This window comes from Clupea harengus, chromosome 7 (genome assembly GCF_900700415.2).
Source record: "Clupea harengus chromosome 7, Ch_v2.0.2, whole genome shotgun sequence".
Lineage (NCBI taxonomy): Eukaryota > Metazoa > Chordata > Actinopteri > Clupeiformes > Clupeidae > Clupea > Clupea harengus.
Genome location: NC_045158.1, coordinates 26,352,446 through 26,376,898, shown reverse-complemented (window position 1 = coordinate 26,376,898; position 24,453 = coordinate 26,352,446). Strand labels below are relative to the sequence as shown.

General features: G+C 43.2%; 3 protein-coding genes across 5 annotated transcripts; 1 reads left to right on the top strand and 2 right to left on the bottom strand.

The window, feature by feature from the left end:
• Positions 1-1,757: 1,757 nt before the first annotated feature.
• lztr1 (leucine-zipper-like transcription regulator 1) lies at positions 1,758-10,849 on the bottom strand. 3 transcript variants are annotated; one of them, XM_031570962.2, is made up of 20 exons: positions 10,546-10,849; positions 10,308-10,370; positions 10,163-10,219; positions 9,966-10,045; positions 9,596-9,704; positions 9,291-9,371; positions 8,955-9,012; positions 8,661-8,800; positions 8,282-8,483; positions 7,654-7,764; positions 7,426-7,518; positions 7,210-7,305; positions 6,248-6,545; positions 5,786-5,955; positions 5,361-5,517; positions 5,011-5,182; positions 4,297-4,446; positions 3,945-4,050; positions 3,547-3,627; positions 1,758-3,086 (listed from the first exon to the last, which is right to left on the bottom strand). In XM_031570962.2, the coding sequence occupies exons 1-20, from the start codon at positions 10,713-10,715 to the stop codon at positions 2,970-2,972; spliced, it is 2,511 nt and encodes an 836-aa protein (XP_031426822.1). In that variant the 5' UTR covers positions 10,716-10,849; the 3' UTR covers positions 1,758-2,969. The 3 variants fall into 3 exon arrangements, with proteins under 3 accessions (XP_031426822.1, XP_031426823.1, XP_031426824.1); XM_031570963.2 differs by having other exon boundaries at positions 5,011-5,179; XM_031570964.2 differs by having other exon boundaries at positions 5,011-5,137.
• Positions 10,850-11,327: 478 nt separating this feature from the next.
• LOC116221146 (vacuolar protein-sorting-associated protein 36) lies at positions 11,328-13,008 on the top strand. Its single transcript, XM_031570961.2, has one exon. It carries the CDS (start codon positions 11,431-11,433, stop codon positions 12,577-12,579), a length of 1,149 nt encoding a protein of 382 aa, XP_031426821.1. The 5' UTR covers positions 11,328-11,430; the 3' UTR covers positions 12,580-13,008.
• A 2,446-nt stretch (positions 13,009-15,454) lies between these two features.
• On the bottom strand, positions 15,455-17,289 carry LOC116220971 (galactosylceramide sulfotransferase-like). Its single transcript, XM_031569894.1, has 2 exons — positions 17,165-17,289; positions 15,455-16,927 (listed from the first exon to the last, which is right to left on the bottom strand). The coding sequence occupies exons 1-2, from the start codon at positions 17,287-17,289 to the stop codon at positions 15,775-15,777; spliced, it is 1,278 nt and encodes a 425-aa protein (XP_031425754.1). The 3' UTR covers positions 15,455-15,774.
• Positions 17,290-24,453: the final 7,164 nt, after the last annotated feature.

Here is a 24,453-nt window from a genome sequence, read left to right as displayed (position 1 = left end):
GACACGCATTCAAAAGAAACTAAACGGCATCTTGACATTTGACCTTGACTTGGCTCTCAGCATACATTCTCCATTACAGGGGCTATCCATTATTAATAAGAGTACGAATAGACTAAGCCAAAGGAAAAGTGTGGGGAGTGGAGCAAATGATATGTCCTATATGTGAATGGCTTTTGCACTCCCCTGACTAAAGTTCCTCCACCTTAACAAACGCAATGTCTTTAATCACTCGGGGAAAATATGAATCTGGTCCTTAATCACTCGGAAAATATGAATCTGGTCCTCGGGAGTGCTTTGCCCTGGTTCGGAGGAACGGCCTAGTTACAAAACAAGTGAACAGTGTGCATTTCTTGCACTCCACGATTTGACCATTGAGTAGCAAATTTGTAAACTCACACAACCATTAAATCCCATGGACAGACTTTTGTTTAGTTTGATGCTAAATGTGTTGTAAGCGAGACGCTCCAGCACTGATTTCCATTGCCTTATCACCACTGCTTATCACCAAGGCCAACTGAAAGACACATTGTGTGCTGCTTTATCGCTACCATGTCTGAGGTAACCCAACCCGCCGACAGACAGGTCGAATTTACGCAGGTAAAGGCCAAGGATTAACCACTGAAGCTTAAAGGTCCCCTTCAGTTTAGAGGCTATAATCACCTTCATTGTTTAAACCTTATCAAATAGTCATCCATTGCTATTTTTAGCTTAACTATTAGAAACTCATGAAATGAAGGTGACAATATAGAGGTGAGCCCTAGATTAAAAAAAATCAATTCCCCCTTCTAACCATGAACCATGGGAATCCCTCAACAAAACATTGGAACTGATCTTTCTGTCTCAAGAGGCCAGTTTGCATGTCAAACGCACAAAGCCTCTTCATCTTTATGTCATATCTGCACTACCTACTGCCAAATAGCAATATTGCTGCTCATGTTCATAGTCTTTGCCACAGTTATACTATCAATACTGTTCATACTGCACATATCTTATTTCATACTGGTCATATATCTTATTTATTTATATATTACTACCATACATATACTCATACTCTGCACTTTTCTGCTTTCTTTGCACTTCTGGTTAGATGCTAAACTGCATTTCGCTGTCTCAGTACTTGTACTATGTGCCATGACAATAAAGTTGAATCTAATCTAATCTTGTGGCCTAGATGGGAACTGTCACCGAGTGCCTTTTCCCCTTTGCCTCCGAGAGAGAAGAGCATGCTTCCAGGCAGGGGCCACACGGTGTGGTTTGCCTCCGAGAGAGAAGAGCATGCGTCCAGGCAGGGGGCACACGGTGTGGGTGTCAGGGTCCAGGTGCAGCCCTGGCTGGAGGGTCTGTGTCGGGGCAGAATAAGGGCCATTGTGCTGGAGGTCACAGTCAAGCTCCTTTTCATCTCTTAGGTTTCAGCGCAGGGAAGGTGGTCGTGTGATGGTGACCAGCCCAAGCAGGTAATATAGAGAGAGAGACAGGAAGAGAGACTGGAAGAGAGACTGGAAGGGAGACCGGAAGAGAGACAGGAAGAGACCTCAAAATCAAGGATCAGTTGATGAAGACTCGTTAAGCATCTCTCATTTATGAGGAGATTTTCTCTGGTCCTACACCTTGCCTGACGAGGTAAACATTGCAAGATGCTTAGAAAAGCCAGAAAGCCCATAGAACAATTAAGTACATATATTGTGTGGACATTGCTGTCATACGACTTGAAAATAGTCCATTCCACACATAGAAGAAGAAGTCAGAAGTGAAGACTGTGACGGTGACAGTAATGGTTTATTAAGGCATTGAGCACACAGAGCCATGTACACAGTTCTGTAACAGGAATAATAATGGAGCAGATTTGACTACAAAACAAATAAATGGTAGCAAAGCTGTACATTGGTTTATACGCAGGGACCACACAATATTGATTATATTTACATTTACTGTGTTTTCACAGGTTAAATTTACATGATTAAAAAAAAAAAGTGTCATCTTTAGGATGCTTCTGCCTTCAGATATCTGACATTACAGTGCAAGGCTTAAAGCCTTAAACGATACTGTAACACGACACCAAACCATTAAAGCCTATATCAATAAGAGACTTGTATATGGATCTGAATAAATACAGTAAAATGGCATAACTACTGGGTAATATTCAGCTTTTCTGAAGAAAGCAGACTAACCATTACTTTTCTATAACACATATAGTCCATAGTTTTTTGCATTTGGAAAATACAACTTCCTCTTAACTATGGTGTAATGCTAAAGGCACTAAGTGTTCTCTGAAGAGTATTACTGAGTATTGTATGCATCCAAAATGCATTTTTCCTCTCCAGTGTTTCTTTGTCATTCAGCCATACTTTCCTTTATTGACAATCAAACAAAAATGCACCGAACACACAAACATAAGACGCGTGGTTAAGCGTGGAAATCTTGAGAACCACTCTTTCCCTGGTGTCCTTAGCACTACACCACAGGTCCTGAAGCCTTCTTCACAACAAACAAAAACCTGCAGAATTCACCTTGAACTGGGACTCGACAGAGTCACACACACACTCTCGCCTTTAGGAACATTATGGTAGATAAAGCTAATCTGTGAGGAGACCATTGAGGAGAGTGGCTAAATGTGAGGACATGTCTCTGCGCAGGGCTGGAGCACTGAAGCCTACAGCACTCACTAGTATACCGGCCCTCTGTGCTGCTCAGCTGGACCGTGGCTGCTTGGGGCTTCCCTGCCTGAGCCTGTGTCTTCCACGGTCTCCACATGACACCTCTGGCCAGGCACCCCCTGACAGACCTCCCGCTATGGCACGACCCAAACGGGCAGCAGGACCCCCATGAGGTGCTTAAAGACCAGACACGCGAGAAAGAGCATGCCCAACAGGGAGCAGCAACAGAAGGATTTTAAGGGGAAAAAAACCTCAAGTGTGAAAATGAAAGTGGCAAAACGGGACGGAGTAGAGGGGAGGGGAGCGGGTCCGTATCTAAATGTCGGAGCCCATCTCGGCACACTGTTTGTCTGATATATGGGCGGCCAGCGAGTCGATGATGTCCAGCAGCAGGACCTGGCTCAGAGAGCGCAGGTTGGGCAGCTGAGACACCTGCCAGAGAGGAAGAAGAGGCAACACAAACAAACACAAACACAAACATAATGAAGGTCAGAAACAAGGCACAAACAAGCCGAGGACAAACATGCAGGAAAAAGAAAAACAGCTAAAATCATAACAAATACTATAAAAATAACAAAATTTAAAAAAAATTAAAGGCCTTATACTCATTTCTACTGAACAGTAACTTTGCAAAGAGCCATGAGTGCATTTGACTCATCTCCGCTCCCTTCAGGAGCCTCGAGCTAAATCCCTAATGGGCAAATTTGGTCTCCGCTGCTAATGCTAACAGCACTGTCAAGCTGGGATGTTCCTTGAGCCTGCAGGCCCTGGGGTTAAGCCTCTCCTCTCCTGTGAGTGCGCTGCGCTGCGCTGCGCTGCGGGTCTGATACGGAGCTCAGCCCTTCAGTGTGAGCCAGCAGACGCCCAGCGCCCCACACACCAGCGTACCCACCTTGATGAACTGATGGACAATGATGTGCAGGCAGTGCTTCTTCATGTCCAGCGCCTGAGTCTTATCTGCAGCCTCCAGGATCTGCCACCCCCCCAGAGACAAGCACAAGGACAGGATGTGAAAACACATATAGGAATTTAGCTAATTAGGAATTATATAAATTATATTTGAATTAGCAAGTGCTTATTGAGATGGACATACTGAATGTATATTTTAAAAAGTAAGCTCCTAGTCCTAAGTCTTTAACATAAAAACCCATAATGCTCATAAAACAAAACCTATGACGAATAAGACTAATAAGCTCGCTTAAGATTAATATCTTAAAATTAATAAGACTAATAAGCTGGGGTGTGTTTAAGAGGTAGACTGATGCCAGGTGAGCCCAACAGAACTCTGACCTGTAGCACGTTCTCCACCGTGACGTTCATCTCCAGGTTCTGCTTGCAGTAGGCCTGCAGTCTGTTGTTGGAGAACCCGTAGTAGTAGGGGGCCGCAAACAGGTAGCTGTGCTCAAGTTAAGGAGCGCAGACATCCAATACAGCCAATGGTCACACACACACACACACACACACACACACACACACACACACACACACACACACACACACACACACACACACAAAAGCGCCAAAACATACACAAACTACCATATGCACAATCAGGTTGCCTTCAAGACAACAGACTACTGCACAATACCTACAATTCCCCTGCTGGGATCTAAAGTGTGTCATGCATTGTGTGATGGGATACAGTGAGTCTTCGGGGGGCATGTTGACGTCTCCATAGTAGATGTAGCGTAGCATGGACTCAAAGGCCTGCTTGCTAGGAACCATCTCCCCGATGGAGATATTCACCTGGCCGTCCTCAGGCATGAATGAGCGGAACATGGCCTCGAAGTAGCTGTTGAACAACCAATCCATCAATCAATCAATCAATCAATCAATCAATCAATCAATCAACGCAGCAAATAACAAATGTAATCTACCCAGATCCAAAACAAATAACAAGTGTAATCTACCCAGATCCAAAACAAATAACAAATGTAATCTACCCAGATCCAAAACGAATAACAAATGTAATCTACCCAGATCCAAAACAAATAACAAATGTAATCTACCCAGATCCAAAACAAATATGGTGATCCCCATTTTAGGCCGAACCAGAGTTCCATGTGTCTTGTGTTGGAACATCCCTTTAGGAGTACGGTCAGTCAGGTAGGAGAAAAGACATCCCTTTAGGAGTAGAGTCAGTCAGGTAGTAGTAAAGTGTACATGCAGTTAGGAGTACACAGTCAGGTAGGAGAAAAGACATCCCTTTAGGAGTACAGTCAGTCAGGTAGGAGTACAGTGTACATGCAGTTTACCTTTGTTACATTGAAACAGTGTAAAACACAGGATGCTAACCCCAGCTACTCTTTCTTTAGATAGCATGTGACTTGGGGTTGGACACATTGCCGGGGGCTACCTGGAGCGAGCCGCAAGAATGGCTTGGTGCGCCGGACGCGGTTGCCCATCCAAGAGGAGGGTGATGTCACAGAACTCCCGGCCGGCTCCTTCCAGATAAGCCTTCATGTCCTGCACCAGGGACGTGCCTGAGCCAAGCCAAAACAGTACAGCACTCGTGTCACAAGCTCCTACTATGCCCACACACACACACACACACACACACACACACACACACACAGTGTGGAAATAAGGCCAGGTGCAACACATGTGTTTGTGTGCATATGTGTGCTTGTGAAGCGTTTACTGTTCAGTGTTCTACTGCTGAGTGTGAGTGTGTGTGTGTGTGTGTGTTGTGTGGTCCTTCATTACCTATATCCACAGGCTGATCGGAGTAGATTCTGGGAGGTGGCTGCTGTTTCCTGCGCACTATTTCCACAATAAGAGCAGTGGACAAGTGCTCAAACTCTTTGGTCATGATGACCTGGTTAAAGTGCGACTCCTTCACTACAAAGTTAAGGCAATGCTCCTGGATAAAGGAATCAAAGTGAAAGATGGAAGAGGAGAGAGGGAGGAATAAGGGACGATCAAATCCGTAAGAAAAACAAGAGGGGAGGGAACAGAGAGAGAGAAAGAGAGAGCGAGAGAGCGAGAGAGAGAGAGAGAGAGAGAGAGAGAGAGAGAGAGAGGGAGGGAGAAAACAAAAACATGACAAATGAGTAACAAAAGTGTTTCAGTGGTTCTATTTAAAGTGTGTGTTGGCTCTACAGAGAGAGAGAGAGAGAGAGAGACTCTACCTTCAGCTGGTCCAGCTGCAGCTTGTTGGCGTTCTCGCACACGCCCAGGACGTTCTGCAAATCCACAGAGGCCTCGATGTACTGCACACACAGCTGCTCCAGCCGAGAGAGCTTGAAACTCAGGGCAAGTTTGTACACGTCCATGATCAACAGCACGTCCTGCACGTGACCTGTGAGGAGGTGAGAAGAGAAGCAGAGGCCAGTTTGTACACGTCCATGATCAACAGCACGTCCTGCACGTGACCTGTGAGGAGGTGACAAAGCAGACGCCAGGCCGCAAAGAGCCAGACTGAAGGTCACATTTGTCCCCAAATACTAAAACCGAAGGCAATCCATCTCAGGAGATCTCCAAATGACTGCACTCATATGCTGAACTGTGCTCGTCCAGACAGACACAGATAACCAAGAGGCATCTAGTAATAGCATAGGGAAAAATAATAATGGCCAAGAGGCGAGCCTGACCTCTGCGTGGATACTGGATCTTGTCCGTGTACAGGAACTGCATCAGCACCTCAAACGGCTGCGCCTCGGCCTCCCGGATGGAGACCTCCAGCATCGGCTGAGACCCGCAGGGCCGGCTGGTGGCGTTAGTAGTGCCGGTGGTGGTGGTGTTAGTAGTGCGGGTGGTGGTGGTGTTAGACGTGCTGGTGCTGCTGCTGCTGCTGATGATGGAGGTGCTGCTGGCTGGGCTGGACTTCTGGGCACCTGCTGCTGCTGCTGCTGCCTCCTCCCCTTCCTCGGCAACCTCCTGCTTGCATTTCTGCACACAGCAGAGTGTGGCGTTATCAATCAATCAATCAATCAATTTATTTATTTGATCAAGAGGGACAGTGTACATTCATGAACATTAAAATGTAAATGCACCCAATTATAGCCAAAAGGCTAGTTTCCCTTGGCAGTCCCCCTGCCAGAATGAAAATAGGCTATACAACCTAAAAAAATAGGCATTAACATATATATCAAACATAACATTGACAATATATCAAAAATAAAATAAAATAAAATAAAATAAAGGTGCGGCTCTACAAGAGGTCAAGATCCAATGATTGATGCGTTCAAATAGAATACTTGATCCACCTACACACAAGCACACACTAACCCTAACCCTACACACAAGCACTATGCAGTGGATTGACTGGCGTCTAGTGTATGAACGTCTGCATGGCAATGGGTGACAGTAAATCAAAACCTAGAATATGGGACTTTACCGGGCATTATTTGTTCTCACACTCACACACACACACACACACACACACACACACCTGCTTCTGACGGTCCCTTGCTTGCATTATTTGTACACACACACACACACACACACACACACACACACACACACACACACACACACACACACACACACACACACACACACACACACACACACACACACACACACACACACACACACACACACACACACACACCTGCTTCTGACGGTCCCTTGCTTGTAGGATCTTCTTCTTCAGCCACTGGCATCGTGCGGTGACTATGGCAATGTGACCCAAGACTTTCTCCTCTCTCTGCAGTCAGGATAACAAGATCAAGAAGAAGTCATCATTGGGGGTTGGGGGGGTTAGGAAGGTTCTTTCAACAGTTTCTGAGGAGTACTGTAAGCCTGAATGGGTTAAGCAGGAACCCACCTCTCCTAAGATGAACACCACATCACAAAACTGTCGATTCTCAAACAGTTTGCCATAGTCCTCGTGGAGGGTGCATTTGGGGTAGCAGGAGAACTGAAAGGGGAGTAAATGACACGTACGTTGACTGAAAGTGGTGATTACTGACTTAATGCAACATTTTATTTCAAGATGGAAAAAAAAAAAAAAAAAAAAAAAAAAATCTACATTTGGTCAATCTAACGAGCCAACCTGGAATCGGTACATCTCCCCGCTGCGCACGTTGTTGTCTACCGTCCCACCAAAGATGTACATGGCATCGTGGATAACAGCTGCAGCGTGGAAGAGCCTGCCACTTGGCATCTGTAAGGCCAAAAGAACAGAGTCATGTTTTACAGATGTTTTACCTCCTCAGAGACCAGAGATTTTATTACATGTAAATTATGTTCAGAGTACTTGTACAGAGTGTATGTCATGTTATGTTATGTTATATTATGTTTGTTATGTTATGCTATGGTAGGTTGTTGTGCGGTGCCTTGTCCTAAGAATTTCAGTGCCCAGTCTGACCCTGTGTCATTCTGTGCATCTGACAATAAAAGACTTGTAACTTGTAAGAAGAACAAGAGGGAAAGAGAATTTAGCCAAGGCAGAGGTGGACCAAAAAAACAGCCACACATACCATACAAAATATAATGATTTAAATTAAAAAAATAAAAACCCTTTTCAGTACAGTGAACCCGTTTCTGTCTACAACGGGTTTCCTCAAATAGCTTTTGAAAGCCCCCTGTCGGAGCCTATTCCCTTGGGAGTGAGGCACCACCACCGCAGTGCTTTCTCAGCACCCTCCCAAGTGCCCCTGAGGGTGGCCTCGTTACCGCACCTCGCTATCAGCGCTGGGATGGATGACCTCCCATGTCTGGGAGTCCACGTCGTAGCAGTGCAGCTCGTTGGGCAGGGTGTTGTCCGCCGCGCCTCCGAACACGTACAGGTGGCGGTCGAAGGCCACCATGGTGTGGCCGTACCGCCGCTGCGGAGGAGGCGGCGAGCCTCGGAGCAGGTGCTCAGTGGGAATGCGAGTCCATCTGCACCGGAGGAACCAATAAATTACACTGAAATTAGGTGGCTCTGTGAACAAGTAGGGCACGAACAACACGTTACACCAACTGAAAAGCCATGCGGTACATATCGGCAATATCCTTCTGAAATATTTCTACGTTTTTTTACGATATGGCACAGAGAAACGTCTCAGTGACACTCACATGTGACCTTTGAACTCAAACTGGAAGAGGTTGTTGGTGATCTTGGCTCCACTCTGTCCTGAGAAGACGAACATCTTGTCCTGGCACACGGCCACTGGGAAGTTACAGCAGGAGGGGGGGATTTCGCCACTCTGCTCAATCTGTGAGCAGCACAGTAACAGACAGGAGCATCAGCTACAGGAGAACATGAATCAAATCTACAACCTGACCGAAAAATGGTCATACGAAGATGCAGCTCAGAATAATATGAGTACAATAACACACATGACCTATTAGCATTAGCAGATTACTCACCTCTACCCAACAAGCCTGGTCTCTATCTTGCAGGCCAATAGTCCACATATCATTCAACCTATATTAAGGAAGAAAATGCAATGTTATTTCCCATGTATGACAGGTACTTTATTTTCAAGAGTATGGAAAACATATAGACATAAATATATCTATGCTAAATGAGCACATGGAAAACATATAGACATAAATATATCTATACTAAATGAGCACTTGTAAGTCAAGGGCAACAGCATTAGCACTTCCAAACCTGATGATTTTATTCCTTTAGGGGAGAATAAGACGAGATGAATTATGTTTTGTGAATCGTGTGAAAAGTTACTTTCAGGTCTCACTCACCTGGCGTTGCCATCATATCCAGCAAAGATCCAGAGTTTGTCATTATACACTGTGGCACCATGGGCTGACCTTGCCACCAATCTGAAAAAATGTAATGAAAGAACGTCAAGGCTAAGATCAAAACAATGATTTGATGCTGCCAAACCCTTCTATCAAGGCCTGGATGACTGCAACTGACGTTTTGTACAATTAAAACACTTTGCACTGCCAACAACTATTTTAAATATAAAACTGACTTTCGTGTACAACTGCTTGTACTCACGGGAATCTAAAATGACAAATGATTTCAAAAATGATTTCATTACCTGCCTTCTACCTTCCACTCAGTCCACTGTCCAGTGGCAAATTTGTACTCAAAGAGGTCGTTCTTGTTTTTCAGGTTGGAGTTGGAATAAATGTCACCAGTGTAGCCACCTTGGAAGTTAAGACAGCAGAGTTTCATGTCAATGGCATGTGTCAACAACACTGTCAACCAGCCAGTCTTAGACCTTTGACTATTGCTGGAGTCATTAACAGAGACTTACAAATACTCTTAAGGTTGTCCAAAGCCATACACAAATTTCATGATCTATCCCTTGACATAATTCATTAGCATAGAAGTGATGCCACCAGCAGGGCTCATCACCGGAGGGGATGAAATTAGACAAAAATTAGATTAGACAAAACTCTCCTTACCAAAAACAAACATACTGCTCCCATAAACAACAGCAGAATGATGATATCTTGGTGCCGGTGGGGTGCCAGTGGTGAAGGCCCTGTACAGAGAGCAACATATGTTTAACACTGAGGGCCATATGGAATTCCACAAAACGATTTTAACATGATGGACTCAGTGCCCATGCCCTGTATAGCAGAGGGACCACAAAACTCACCTGCACCATGAGCAGTCTTTCACGTCGAAACGCAATAGGTCATTCAGCATGTTCTTTCTGCAATTGTCAGCCAACGTTAAAGAGTGAACATAAAGAAATGTTTAGATTTTTTTATTTTTAAAAACAGGAGAAGCAGCAGACTTACCCATTATCTCCTCCAAACACGTAGATTGCATCCCTGTATGCCACCACCGTATGCTTACTGCGTCTGCAAGCGACAACAGTATGACAATGTAAAATAATGCATGTTTGTGTCTGTCGTATGGTTACTTTTTGCAAAACAGTTGGGAAAACGGTAAAGTGAAGTAAGAACATCACTTCGGGTGAAAACGTAGGCTGTACTCTGACACAACAACCTAAGCAACAAAAGGTTCTTCAGTTACCTTGCCCCAACAAATTCGTCGCAGGGTGGAAGTCGTCTCCAACGATGGACAGTTTCGAAAGGACCAAAGTTGAGTGTCAGGTATTCGACACTGTCCGAGCAACTGTGATCGAAGTCAACACTCGGAGCAACTTTGGACTTACAAGACATGGTTCCTGGAAACCATGACATTCAATTTGATCTCAATACGGCGGTCTCCGATGAGACACCGGCTTAAAACGTTAACGTAATAGTTCTGCAAATCGTCAAAGTAACGTTAGCGTTTATCTAATTGCTAACTAAACTAACGGCACCTTGTAAGTTCAAAATGGCTTACACAGAAGCAACGTTAGCTTCCAAAATTCTGTTTCAAGGACACATAAAAAAATTTAAATCACTAAATCACTTGAAGTTTCTCAAAAATCCCATATAAACACAAGACAAGATAGCTAATGCTAGCTAGCTAGCCAGCCAGCCAGCCTAAATGGAGAGCATTGGCCAGCTAGCTTGACAGCTTTTCTCAATGCATTATGTCCACAAACATTAATACTGCAACCGTAAAAAAAACAAAGAGTAAACTCTCGATAAACAAGTCGTGGTCTAACGTGAAAAGCTAAATCAACATTCTAGCTTGACCATAGAAAGAGTAAAATCAATTCAGCTGTTTTGCGCAGCTCTAAACAAGTCCCACCAGCAAGTAGTCACGCCCCAAGTAACTGCTGATGGGTATTGTAGTTCCTTTACCGAAGAAAGCAAGTCTTATCAATCAGTAAAAAACTACATAGTGGTGCCACCTTTGGCTTTTCGTTTACAGGAAGAGTTTGACAGAACATTGTACAGGAAGTAAATGTTGATCCAATAAAGTGTGCAGCAAGTTCGCAAGCGAAAGAATAGCGAAATCGACGAAATGGATCGTTTTACATGGTCTAACGGTTTATTGGAAATTCATGAAACGTTGGTGATTCAGCAAAGAGGTGTCAGACTGTATGATGGAGATGAAAAGGCTAAACTGGAGGTTGGGATTGTCATGCTAACTACCCATCGGCTGATATGGAGGGATCAGAAGAATCACGAGTGCTGCATTTCCATACCTCTCTCTCAGGTAATCTTCTTCGAAGAACAAGCAGCTGGCATCGGAAAGAGTGCAAAGATAGTAGTTCATTTGCACGCATGCCCAGCCAACAAGGAGCCTGGTCCATACCAGCAGAGCAAGTTCTCCTATATCAAGTTGTCTTTCAAGGAGCACGGGCAGATTGAGTTCTACAGGAGACTGACAGAGGAGTTGACACAGAAGAGATGGGAAAACACACCAGCCTCTCAACCCATCCCGACAGCAACAGGATCTCAGGCAGGAAGAACTCGTGCAGTCGGAATAGTAGGCATTGAGAGGAAACTGGAAGAGAAACGCAAGGAAACAGACAAGAGCATTTCGGAGGCATTTGAGGACCTCAGTAAACTCATGGTGAAAGCCAAAGAGATGGTGGAACTGTCAAGATCCATTGCCAATAAAATCAAGGACAAGCAAGGGAACATCACAGAAGACGAAACCATCCGTTTCAAGTCCTACCTGCTCAGTATGGGCATAGCTGACCCTGTAACTAGGGAAACCCATGGTTCAGGGACACATTACCACATGCAGCTGGCGAAACAGCTGGGTGACATGCTGCAGGCCCCACTGGAAGAACGTGGAGGTATGATGGCTCTGACAGAGGTGTACTGTCTGGTTAACCGGGCCAGAGGGATGGAGCTGCTGTCTCCAGAGGACTTGGTGAATGCCTGTAAGATGTTTGAGTCACTGAAACTTCCTTTGAGGCTGCGAGTATTTGACAGCGGTGTCATGGTGGTCCAGCTTCAGTCCCATAGTGAAGAGGAGATGATCGCTTCAGCTCTGGATAATGTATCTGACAAGGGTTCCTTGACCGCTGAAGAGTTTGCCAAACTTTTAGGGCTGTCTGTTCTGCTAGCTAAGGAGAGACTGCTGCTGGCTGAAAAGATGGGAAACTTATGTCGGGATGACTCAGTAGAGGGCTTGCGATTTTATCCGAACTTATTTTGATTCACTCCAAGGTACCATATTAGGATAAAGAAAAACCTATATCCCAATGCTCTTGCTGTCTATTCAGATAGAGAGAACAACTCATACAGCTGTAGGACATAAGTATAGACTGTTTAATTTCTGATGAAGAAAAATGACTGTTGTTTACAATAGTACATTTCTAAAAAAACATTATTTTTAATACCTATTTCTTATACTTGCTTTTCTTATGCAAGATTACCTGGATATTTTCCCCTCTTGAAACATAAAAAAATCTCAGAGCTGTATATTTCTTAGTTTTCCCTTGTACCTTTTTTGACATTTATCATCATATGTAAATATCAAATTACTTCTTAATTGATGGTGTGTCTGAAGATTGGCATTCTAGTGGATCAGTAATAATCTGCTTGTCAGTCTTGAAATAAAATATCACTGTTTGTCAGCACTGAAGCTGTGGTTGGAATGATTTAATGGATGATGAAACAACTTTTATAATCTGAACCTTTTTTTTTATCCATGAGAAGAAAGGTGTTGAATATTGTAGACAGAGTCCTTGATTATATTCCATTACACATTTTGTCAACTTCAGCATAATTCGCTTTATGATTCTCTAGCGTGTCGTCAGTTTGCACAGTTTTTGTACACAGTCCTACCTCTGTAAACGAGATGCAAATAAATTGGCTCAAACTGACCCATGCACAATTCCAGCTAGGGCTGAACGATTAATTGCATTTGCGATTTAATCGCGATATGATAGAACGCGATTTTCTAACCGCAACGTTCGCGATTAAAAAAAAGTGGTCTAAAAAAAAAAAAAGTGCATGCCTAGTGTTTATACTTAAAATGACTTTTTTTAAATTACTTAAATGCACAGTGGCAAAGCCACCGATTTGTTGTTCTTGTTTCTGTAATGAGCAGTTAAATAAAAATGTAAAATGTGGGAAAGAATATTTTACACTAAATGTATCTAATATTGTGTTGGTCATATTTAAAATCATTCATTACGTTTTGTTGGGAAAAAAAAGAGGATAAAAAAAAAATCGCATATTAAATCGCAATCGCAATATTTTGGTAAAAAATCGCAATTAGATTATTTTCCCAAATCGTTCAGCCCTAATTCCAGCCAATCAATACATTGCTGCAGGAGCATGGAAGCAAGGGTTGTAATTTGATTGGCTGTTGAGCTCAGTTATCAATTACCTTCTGCCAGAATCAGGGACTTTCCTTTAAGTAGTTCCCTCTATACTTACATGCAATCCAGAGATGATTCATTCTCTTGTCACTTGATGTTTGTTGTGGATTACTGTACAGCTCAATACAGAAATATTCCAACCTATACTTTCCATTGCTGTTCATGCATAGAATACATTTCATCAATAGTCCCTCTTTGGAGGAACTGTCCATGAACTCAGTCGGAGTCAGGTACACACAGGTGTTGCACTCAGTCGGAGTCAGGTACACACAGGTGTTGCACTCAGTCGGAGTCAGGTGCACACAGGTGTTGCACTCAGTCGGAGTCAGGTACACACAGGTGTTGCACTCAGTCGGAGTCAGGTACACACAGGTGTTGCACTCAGTCGGAGTCAGGTACACACAGGTGTTGCACTCAGTCGGAGTCAGGTACACACAGGCATTTATTGCACCATTTTTTTAATGAATATGATCAATTCTTCTACCATTTAGGAATGAATATGATCAATTCTTCTACCATTTATGAATGAATATGATCAATTTTTCTACCATTTATAAATGCCTATGATACATTCTTCTAATCCCTTCTGCTGCAGAAATGGGAGGTTTTCTTCTAAATGTTAAATTACATCTAAAGTTGCATATGCCTCTTGCCATTTTATGCTGAAAAAAAAAACCCCATTCTATTGATGACTGATGAATGAACATCCATATGTCCATCATAAAATAAATACACATATTTATACAGAAATCAACATACCTCTATTGTGACCGTTGACAGAACAATGAAAAGACAGTGATTCCTGTTCCTGAGCCATTATTCCAAATTATTTGTTTCAGATGTTATGTATACATTTATTTACAGATGATATGGATATACAAATGGTCCTCAAATGTCCATAAAATTGGGGTTTTTGCACCAAATAACAGAAATGAATGTTATTTACAGGGAAACAAGATCAGGAGGACTGAGCAGCTTTCTTTTACACTCTTTCAGAATTGTGTCATAACTACAGAAGCACTGAAGTTCTTGATGACAAAAAATACATTTTGCACATTTAAAAGTTGAACTGCTTACCAGAGAGGCCATAATTAGTTTTTTGTTTTTTACATTTACTGATAAATAACTTCTGACCAACATTGAACATTGTATATGCTAGTCAAAGAACTTGGTTGTCTTCGGTGTTGAACTCCACCAGTAGATGGCGATGCAGAGATAGCACAACTTTTAACAGATCTTTGTCCCATACTACGTTGTCAGTGATGATTACAACTTGTGGTTGTAAGTCTAGTCTCAGAGTAAGTCTCAAGTTTCAAGAAGTACAGTATGTCAAAGAAACAAAACTATTCAAATCAGTTAAAATTGATGATAAGAGGGAATGACCATCTTACACAGAACACATGAGTTTATTTTATCATAGGTAAAGAATACATCAAACAGGACAGCTCCTTGCTTTCATACCAAATACACCTGGCGTATCATACGTTGGTCCTCAACCACACTTAGACTGTTGCGCTTGTGCTTTCCAGTGTACAGTTGCATCACTAATCTCACCACGTTGAAAGCTTTTCCACATAGTGACAATAGGAAATTAACCACAATTAGAACAACTTTGACTTGACAAGTATCCATTTTGTTAGTGATTCATTTTGGGAAGAGAATTACTACATGTTTTCTGTAGAAAATGCTAATAGATGAATTTATCTTCATTTGTTATGATATATCTACTTTACACCAATTCATCTCCAATTTGCGAACAGTCCTCCACCACAGTGTTTGAATCTATTCCCTTATCCTGATTAACAGTGATGTACCTTATGTCTTTAGTGATGCATAAATAAATACAATTTTGTAAAAAGATCTACAAGGGCCTGTTTCAGTCCTATCAACTCAAAGAAGTGGAGCATTCGAACTAAGTAGTCAATGGCATAAAAAAAGAGCACCGAATATGCCAAATAAAACATGACTTGTCCTCTTTGTTGACTTTCAGTGCCTCTTTCTTAAGTGTGACACTGCATCTCGAATCACCAGTTAATAACGTCCCTTATGTGACCCCACAGTTTGGTGATCCATAGGTTCACCCCAAGCTCGGTGAGGTATTGCAGCTCCGGCGTGAGCATCTTGCGGCAGAGTTTACGGTGCGTTTTGTCCACATTCTTTTTCAGATTGTAGCCCATGATGGACTTCTCGCCTATAGGCTGCCAGGGTTTCATGGCGGTCTCCTCAATGCTCCCCGCCTCCACGGCCTGGCCGCCCTCGATACAAACGCCCACCATCTCTGCGTTCCGCTGCCGGAGGTTGGCCACGTGGCGCGCCATGCGCTCCCGCCCGTAGGCGTCCACTTTCCTCCAGAAGGTGGCGTTGAAGTGCCGGTACAGCTTCCAGTCAGCGGTGTTCCACTCGAGCGCCTTGGCCCTCAGCTCCGGAGTCATCTTTGACACGGTCGAGTCCATGCGGGCGTTCAGTTTGAAGAAGAGCAGGTCATCCATCTCCCAGCAGAGAATGTCCTTGAGCAAGATAAGGGACTCGTCAAAGTACTCCACCAGCATCACCAGCTGGAAGCGTTTGGTGATGGCCTGGATGCCCGCCTCCACATGAGGGTCACTCGGCTCCAAATTGTTATCTTGCCCTAAGTCGAAGAAGAGCAAGTTCTTGAGGTAGAACGAGTTGTAGCCATTCGAGTCATAGTAGTATTTGGGGTCTCTGAGGAATTCAGCAAACTTATCCTCCCCTGGGATAGTCCAGGTCAGAGGTACCAAGTTGTGAAAGTAGTGAAACGAGGACTCAAAGAGTTCTGCTGGATCTCGCAGGATTGTGATGTAGGTTGTGTCCATGGGGAGCACCTTGGCCACCTCAGTGGCGTTGAAACGCATGTGGTTGCAGATGATGTTGAAGCACATCCCTGGTTTGTAGTCCTTCACCTGAAAGCGGTGGAAGGTGGAGGGGTAGGAGAAGTCATTCCTGCTGCTCGGAAAGGCAAACTTGAGCCGATGCTTCTCCCCGAAGCGAAAGAGGATGTTGAGGAGTGTGCTGCTGGCTGTCTTGTGCGTCTTCATGAACATGATGTCCACTTTAGGGACACAGAGCGTCTGATCCCGGCCATGTTGAGAGGTGTTTGTGTCGGGAGCCGCGTATGCTTGAGCCGGACGATGTGCGCAAGAATAAGGCACAGGAACTCTACAAACAACGAGAATAATTGATTTCATTCATCAACACAAATAATTGCCACCTTTAACTAATAAATACACAAATCAGTACATAAACTGTACTGATTAATATACACCCAGTTTACAGTTGACTTTCACTCAAGAAATCTACATAACAATACCGACACTAAGTTTCTCTATTCTGTATGAAATCAAATTCATCTTTAAACTGTTTTTATCTATTAGTTCTCACAAAAGTCAGACTCACTCAGGCAAGTTGAACTGGATCTGTGGTGATGACAGACAGTATAACAGGATCATGCAACTGGTCAGGAGGGTACCCAGCACAAGGCCTTTGCAAATAGACCTCCACTGCCTCCCCTGCTTGACCATGGTCCCCTTTAAGGAGGTAGCTGAAGAAAAGAGACAAAGAGATAATCAACAATATTGTCCACAAACAGCTCTTGAATACCTCAAAGTTGGTCTGTTAACTTTATTATAATTGTAGAGAGAGAAGAAATAATTCTTAGTACATGTAGGCCACATCTTGTACTGTCCTTTACCAAATGGTTCAAGCAGTTAATTCCAAGAGGTTCCAAAGTTCCAAATATGTAGATGAATCATAGTTACCATAACAACAATGTGTAGCCAGCAGCAGCAAATGGGAGTGAAACGTTCTTGATTCTACTGTTACCTGCCCATTTTATTTTTTTCCAATGTAGTTTTGACCTCATCATGTTGAGAATGAATAAACAGCTTCTGCAGTTTTGCCTTTTTTAAAAGATCTATGGTATGTTCGTCATCACTATCACACGTCAATTGACAACATCATTTCCTCTTGTGCACAATTATTGAGGATGCTGTTCAGTCATGCTGTTCTCCCCTGAGTGTTTGGCTTGATGTGAACACCTGTGTCTCCACAGATCCTGTCAATGACATCCATACATTTGTCATTACCATAGCATACTCTGAACTGAACAGCTCTAAAGGCATTTCTCTGAATTCTTTCAGGTGCTTTGTAACCCTACCAGTTGACTGGTGAATTAAGGCTGCATACAGATCCTTTGATACAATTCAGCTTGCTGTCCAGATACTTAAAATGTCAACACTTGTTAATCTAGTGATATGAATTAAATGCTAATGCTATCTATCTCATCACATGATATGGTGATACTATGCCATGAAGCCTCACATGTCTGCCCACTGGATGAATAATGCATCACCACTGCAAGTGATCCTGTCCAAAGCCAGCCTCTGTCCCTAGCCAGCAGTAATCTGACACCTGCAGCCGGAGAGCCAATGGCTGATTCAGCAGAACAAAGTCACAGCTGAAGCAGGGACTATAGTTAACCATCTCCTTCACAACTCAACGGTACATCTGACGACATCATGTTGTTGATGAGGATGTTTTAGAATTTAAATCCACTGATATTTAATAATGGGATGCTGCAACCAGCGAACCATGTAAATGGATACATTTATTAAATCTCCTAACATCAAAGTATGGTGTGTTTGATTATTTTTAATTTGATCTTTTATCAGTCAGTGATGCCGTACAAGTAAATTATGGTATACATATATATTTGGTCAAATCCGGCACCATTAGAGCTGTTGTATGGGCGCTCTAAGCGTCTTTGGGTACCTAGAAAAGCGCTATATAAGTTTAAAGTATTATTATTATTATTATTATTTTTATTTTTATTTTTATTTTTATTATTATTATTATTATTATTATTATTATTATTTTTATTATTATTATTATTATTATTATTATTACTCTTGCTGGTGGCCCTCCATGGGTAATTTGATTTGGTTGCCTACACTCCAGAGAGAGCACAGAATTAGCTTTGGAACTTGAGGGTTCCCTGAGGTCCGCTGATTAGTGCCTAGTTAATTTCCGCAGGAACCTGGTGACTGTGCTTTTGAAATTTGCTCCGTGGAAACAGAAGTTTGTTGCCCACAGAAGAATAAGCTTAATATGTCTCCGAAAAGCGTCTGAATACTCAGAGTTGTGCCTAACGAAGTCTATAATATCAGTTGCAATACCTAATATTGTAGCACGATGAGACCGCAGCGTTGCTTTCGATTTATTACAATTATGATAAACATAGAAAAATGTTCTCAACAAGGAGAGGATTTCACTGAAATTAGTCCCGCGCCAAAGAATAATGACTTGGGCAACTAGACTGAGATGCCATGTTATATTTAAATTATATTTGCTGTTGCAACTTTGCATGTATTTTTCAATTGATAAATAGTTTACAGATATTATAATAACTACAGCAGTTTAATTTGGTCTAAGAACTCCTGTGCTGTGTAAACAGCAGAACACACATAAGTTTATCACAACAGTTGCCCACCGACCATGTGCAGTTTTTCTTTTTAATTTAGTTGAATAATATTGCTGTGATACTGTAGAAAACTATAGGATGAAGAGGATATGCACACAGATATTTTAACAACTCCCTACAACACAATCAGACTTTAAATACAACCTCAAAAAATGTGAAAAACCCTACTGTAAAATGATCTTCTTAGATGATAATAATACGAATAGAACTTTTGGTGTTTTCAATCATATACATACACAGATAAAATGTAATTCAGCTATAAGGTTTTAGGTCATTTAAATGTGACAAAACCTCAGTACTAAACATTTAAATATGCTAAGAAAATGTACCTTTGGCCTCTCTTCAAAGGGACACCAAAGTATCACAAAATATAGCTGCAGGCTATGCGATGAGGGGGCCAAGCAGCCTAGTAGGCCAGAGTTTGCCATGGAAACGTGATGTCATAGTGTCAAGGGCATGGCTGTAAGCACTCACAGCGAGCTTCATGTCAACTGACCAAAGATTGGCCGAGATATCAAGTTCAAGTTCAAGTTCAAGTTCAAGTTCAAGTTCAAGTTCAAGTATTTGTATTCATCATATACAACAAATGTAGTGAAATGTAAAAGGGTCTACGCTCCACACTGCGCAAAAATAAAATAAAATAAAATAAATTAAATTAAATTTAAATAAATAAATTTAAAAAAAGGTGCTGCATTTAAAAATTTGAGATTAAGTGTCTCACTGCCTGTGGGTAGAAACTCCTCCTTAGTCTCTCAGTCCTTGAATTTAGGCTACGTAGGCGTCTACCCGACGGCAACAGGGTGAAGAGGCTGGCATTGGGGTGTGTGTCATCCCTCATAATGTTTCTTGCCCTCGACTCCACCCTCTTATGGTAAATATCATACACTGAATATCAAAGATATTCAAGAAATTCAATAGGCTGTAATGGACGATTGGTTTTGAAAATAAAAACTCCATGTGATAACTTTTGTGAGGCTTTGTTTGTGATGACCTGTGCCAAATGTGGTGAAGATTCAGCAAGGTTTGTGGCAAGGGCGTAGGTTTGCATATGGTCCATAGGGACTAGTCACGACCAAAGTTTGGGAAAGACACAATTATCCCCACCAATATTTTGTTAATTTGAATTGCCTGTTAGAAAAACAATTTTTGCACAATATATTTGCAAACTCATTCGTATTATTATCTATACTATGTTCGTCGCCCAGAAGAGTGGAAAATACATTTCCAAGTTTTCCAATGCGCCCTCGAGCCTGCAAGACAAGATGCTGTCATTTCATTAAGGCTCACGTTCTCAGCACGTGAAAGCAGAGCTACGGCTCTGTCCAATGTTACCCATGAATGTTATCATTCACACTGGCTATTTTGAGAATAAATGTTATACTGATGTTGTGCTATCAATTGGGATGCCCAAACATATGTATGCCCAACAATCAGTTCAAAGTTCCACAAGTTAGTACACAAATGTTAATATTAACCGTATAATAACCATATAATATTTTTTTTATATGGTTAGGCTGCTGGGCAGTGTCACTATCAAAGATGAAAACAAACCCACACTCTTGGTTTGCGGCCACTGAAAACTTCTTCAGGTTTTTAAATCCAATATGGCGACCACATAAATTTACCGTTCATAAAAATTCCGTCTTTCAGATTGCCCAAAATATAACCAATCACATCAAAAGATTAAGAAAAAAGTGTATTGGAGTCCCCGCAGTGGTCAAATGATGCATTTGGTCCAAATGATGCAAATAATGCATGCAACTTCAGAAAAAAGTCCTGTGCCGTCAATTTCGATTGGCTGTAACAAAAATGAAAAATCCATCTAATAACTTTTGTGAGGCTTAGTCTGAATATAATCTGCCGGATTTGGTGGAAATTGGAGGACATTTGTGGCCAGCGAAAACCTGTTACAGTTTTTGATAAATCCAGTATGGCAGAAAATCTAATATGGCAGAAATTGCTAGAAGGTTGAACACATAATATTGAATTCCAGTGGTACTTCCTTTTTGAAAATCAGGATTAACACACATGTAACTTCAATTCCAGAGGTAATTCCTTTTAGAAAATCAGGCATAAACACACATGTAACTTAAATGCGTTGGTGATGCTGGAATGAAGACATGAAACTTGGTGATTTAAGAATTAAGGGACTGTCCCCAATCAGAAAACAAAATTTCTTTCAAATGCAAAAACAATCTTTCTTACATACTTCTATGATTGATGACTACTAGTATGATGACTATTATTCTTTACATACCAACTAAGCTTTTAGTTGTAATGCTTCCTTGAAATACTGCCTTTATATCAGGCAAGTTCTACGAGATCTACCTTCAGTGCATTTGTATTCTGGACTGGATAGTGACAGTGGTACAGGAGGTAAAGAAGTCGTTTAGTAAGCAGAAGGTTGCTAGTTCAATTCCCTGTCGAAGCGTCCTTGAGCAAGGCACTGAACTCCTAATTGCTCCTGATGTGCAGTGTGCCATCAGTGTAAATGTATATACATTGTAAGTCGCACATATGTAAGTCGCTTTGGATAAAAGCGTCTACTAAATGTAAGAAACTCATTTTCATAGGCTATAGAATGAAGCATTGTAATGTAGTACCTTACCTTTTGCATAAATCAAGCAGATCCTCTTCCCCAGATTAAGCCGCCACTTCCTCTTAAGTTTCTTATCAAAGGGGCATGATTGCTGTGGTTCAGTCCAAATGTTAAGCTTCTCTCCCTGCTTCACCGAGGCTCTTACTGCGACCCTCGCAGCCCATCATGACATCCCTGATTGCCATGCCACTGGCAGCAGTCACCAAGGACCGCCAAGCCCTTATCTATGGTGTTCCTGAAGCCCACCTCTGATGCGTTTCTCTTGCTCCCTCCCTCCACCCCTTCTCTTGCCTTCTCTCTCTCTCTCTCTCTCTCCCTCTCTCCCTTTGCACACCTGATATCTTCAAACCCCCCGCCTCTCCGACCTGCAAAGGGTGCGCACTCTAAAAACAGGACCAAGCAGAAACAGAGACTCTCACTCTGTCACTCTGTGACGTCAAGCACCAGCCTCAAATGGACGAGGCACAGGGCAGCCTGCAAGTGGGCGTGCCCTGGAGAACAGGGGGAGGGAGGCCGGGTGTACGGAGGAAAAGTGAGAAGCAAAGAGGGAGGGAAAGAAAGAAAGGAGGGAGGGAGAGGGCATAGCCTCTGTTCTGTAAAGAGCTCCACACACAGACGGCCATTGAGCAGAGACACAGCTCAGGCTTAAAGTCCATAGATGGGACAGTAAATGGGGATAACGCAGGAGTGCATGATGCCTTGGGAACCGAGCAAACAGAGCCTGTGATTGTGTCCTTTCCACCGGGGCTCTGAGTTTACTCCGATAGCATCAGGCTCACTGTACGCTTGGTGTGCACTGCACTGTTTCTGGTCACAGTCAAGTTAACAGGGGCTGGGAGGCATTCTATTGCTGAGGGATTTCTTAAGGTTGAAAGAAATGAAGGAAGCTGGGGGAAATAACTTCCAACAACAATCTGTTTTGATCGCAAACCACACAAAATGCATTCTGCGGTAGAGCATTAAAGGTTTGATGTCCCATTCATCAACCCCATCTGAAAGTTTGGGGGATTTTTTCCCTTGAAGCGATCAATATGAATCAAAGTGAAATACTGCAATATGAATCAAAGTGAAATACTGAAATACTGCACTAGGAACAAACATTTCAAGTGATATTGGTGAATTCCAAGGGAGTGAAGCTCCGCACAGGCAGCACACAAAGCACACAGACAAGCCGGGTGCAGGTCTTCTGCAAAGCTGTGCCAGTCAGTCGGGATGCAGGTCTGCTGCAAAGCTGTGCCAGTCAGTTGTTTGCTGCCGCCCAGCCTTTGCTCAGTCAGACGCTTCTCTGGGCCTGGTTCTCTGGTCCCCTCTAATGCGGAGGTATCAAGTAGAGGATTATGCTCTTCATCCCACCCTTCTCCGCAGTGCCCTGCGTGCCCAACACTCGGCTCTTTGTTGGTCACGGACGCACCCCGCTGCCTCTGGCTCGCAGTGCCAGGCCGAGCCGAGGACTGGGCGGGCACAAGAATGCTGATGGGCCGCGGCCGCTGTGAATGAGGAGATTGAGCAGCCCGGGGCATGACTGGCCTGGCCTTCTGCCCACCCGAGATCAGAGGCCGCAAGGGGTGAGGGACGGACGCTCGTCATGACCACCTACCCTGTAGGGGTCGTGGCCGTTCACGCCCCCCCCCCTCACACACACACACACACACACACACGTGCTGCTCAGTGGAAAACTCGTTATGGCTGCCTCCTCAGCTGTACATTACACCCTTCCCGTTCCAAAGCTCCTTCTCTCTACTTTGGGTGGGTATTTAAATGGCACAAGCTCCTTCTCTCCACTTTGAGTGGGTATTTAAAGGACACAAGCTCCACCTCTCCACTTTGGGTGGGTATTTAAAGGACACAAGCTCCACCTCTCCACTTTGAGTGGGTATTTAAATGGCAAGAGCTCCATCTCTACTTTGGGTGGGTATTTAAATGGCACAAGCTCCTTCTCTCCACTTTGGGTGGGTATTTAAAGGGCACAAGCTCCACCTCTCCACTTTGGGTGGGTATTTAAATGGCAAGAGCTCCATCTCTCCACTTTGGGTGGGTATTTAAATGGCAAGAGCTCCATGTCTACTTTGGGTGGGTATTTAAATGGCAAGAGCTCCATCTCTCCACTTTGGGTGGGTATTTAAATGGCAAGAGCTCCATCTCTACTTTGGGTGGGTATTTAAATGGCAAGAGCTCCATCTCTCCACTTTGGGTGGGTATTTAAATGGCAAGAGCTCCATCTCTCTACTTTGGGTGGGTATTTAAAGGGCACAAGCTCCACCTCTCTACTTTGGGTGGGTATTTAAATGGCACAAGCTCCTTCTTTCCACTTTGCGTGGGTATTTAAATGGCAAGAGCTGTGGAGCGCTGTCTGAGAAGCTCCCAGGGCCACAGCGCAGGAGAAATCTGCATTAAAGAGGCAAAGCAGCTGACAGGTGGGTGGGGCGCAAGCGCTGCAAGGTGAAGGACTGAAGGGTGTCAGCTGGCTGAGGGGGGGGGGATGAAACCTTAGTGGCCGTGTTCATCCACCTACGGTCTACAGCACCAGAGTGTGTGCTACTCGTATGGCTAGGGCCTGTCCTGTTGTATGGGAAAAGATGCTTGTTCCACTCCAAAGCTGGTAAATAA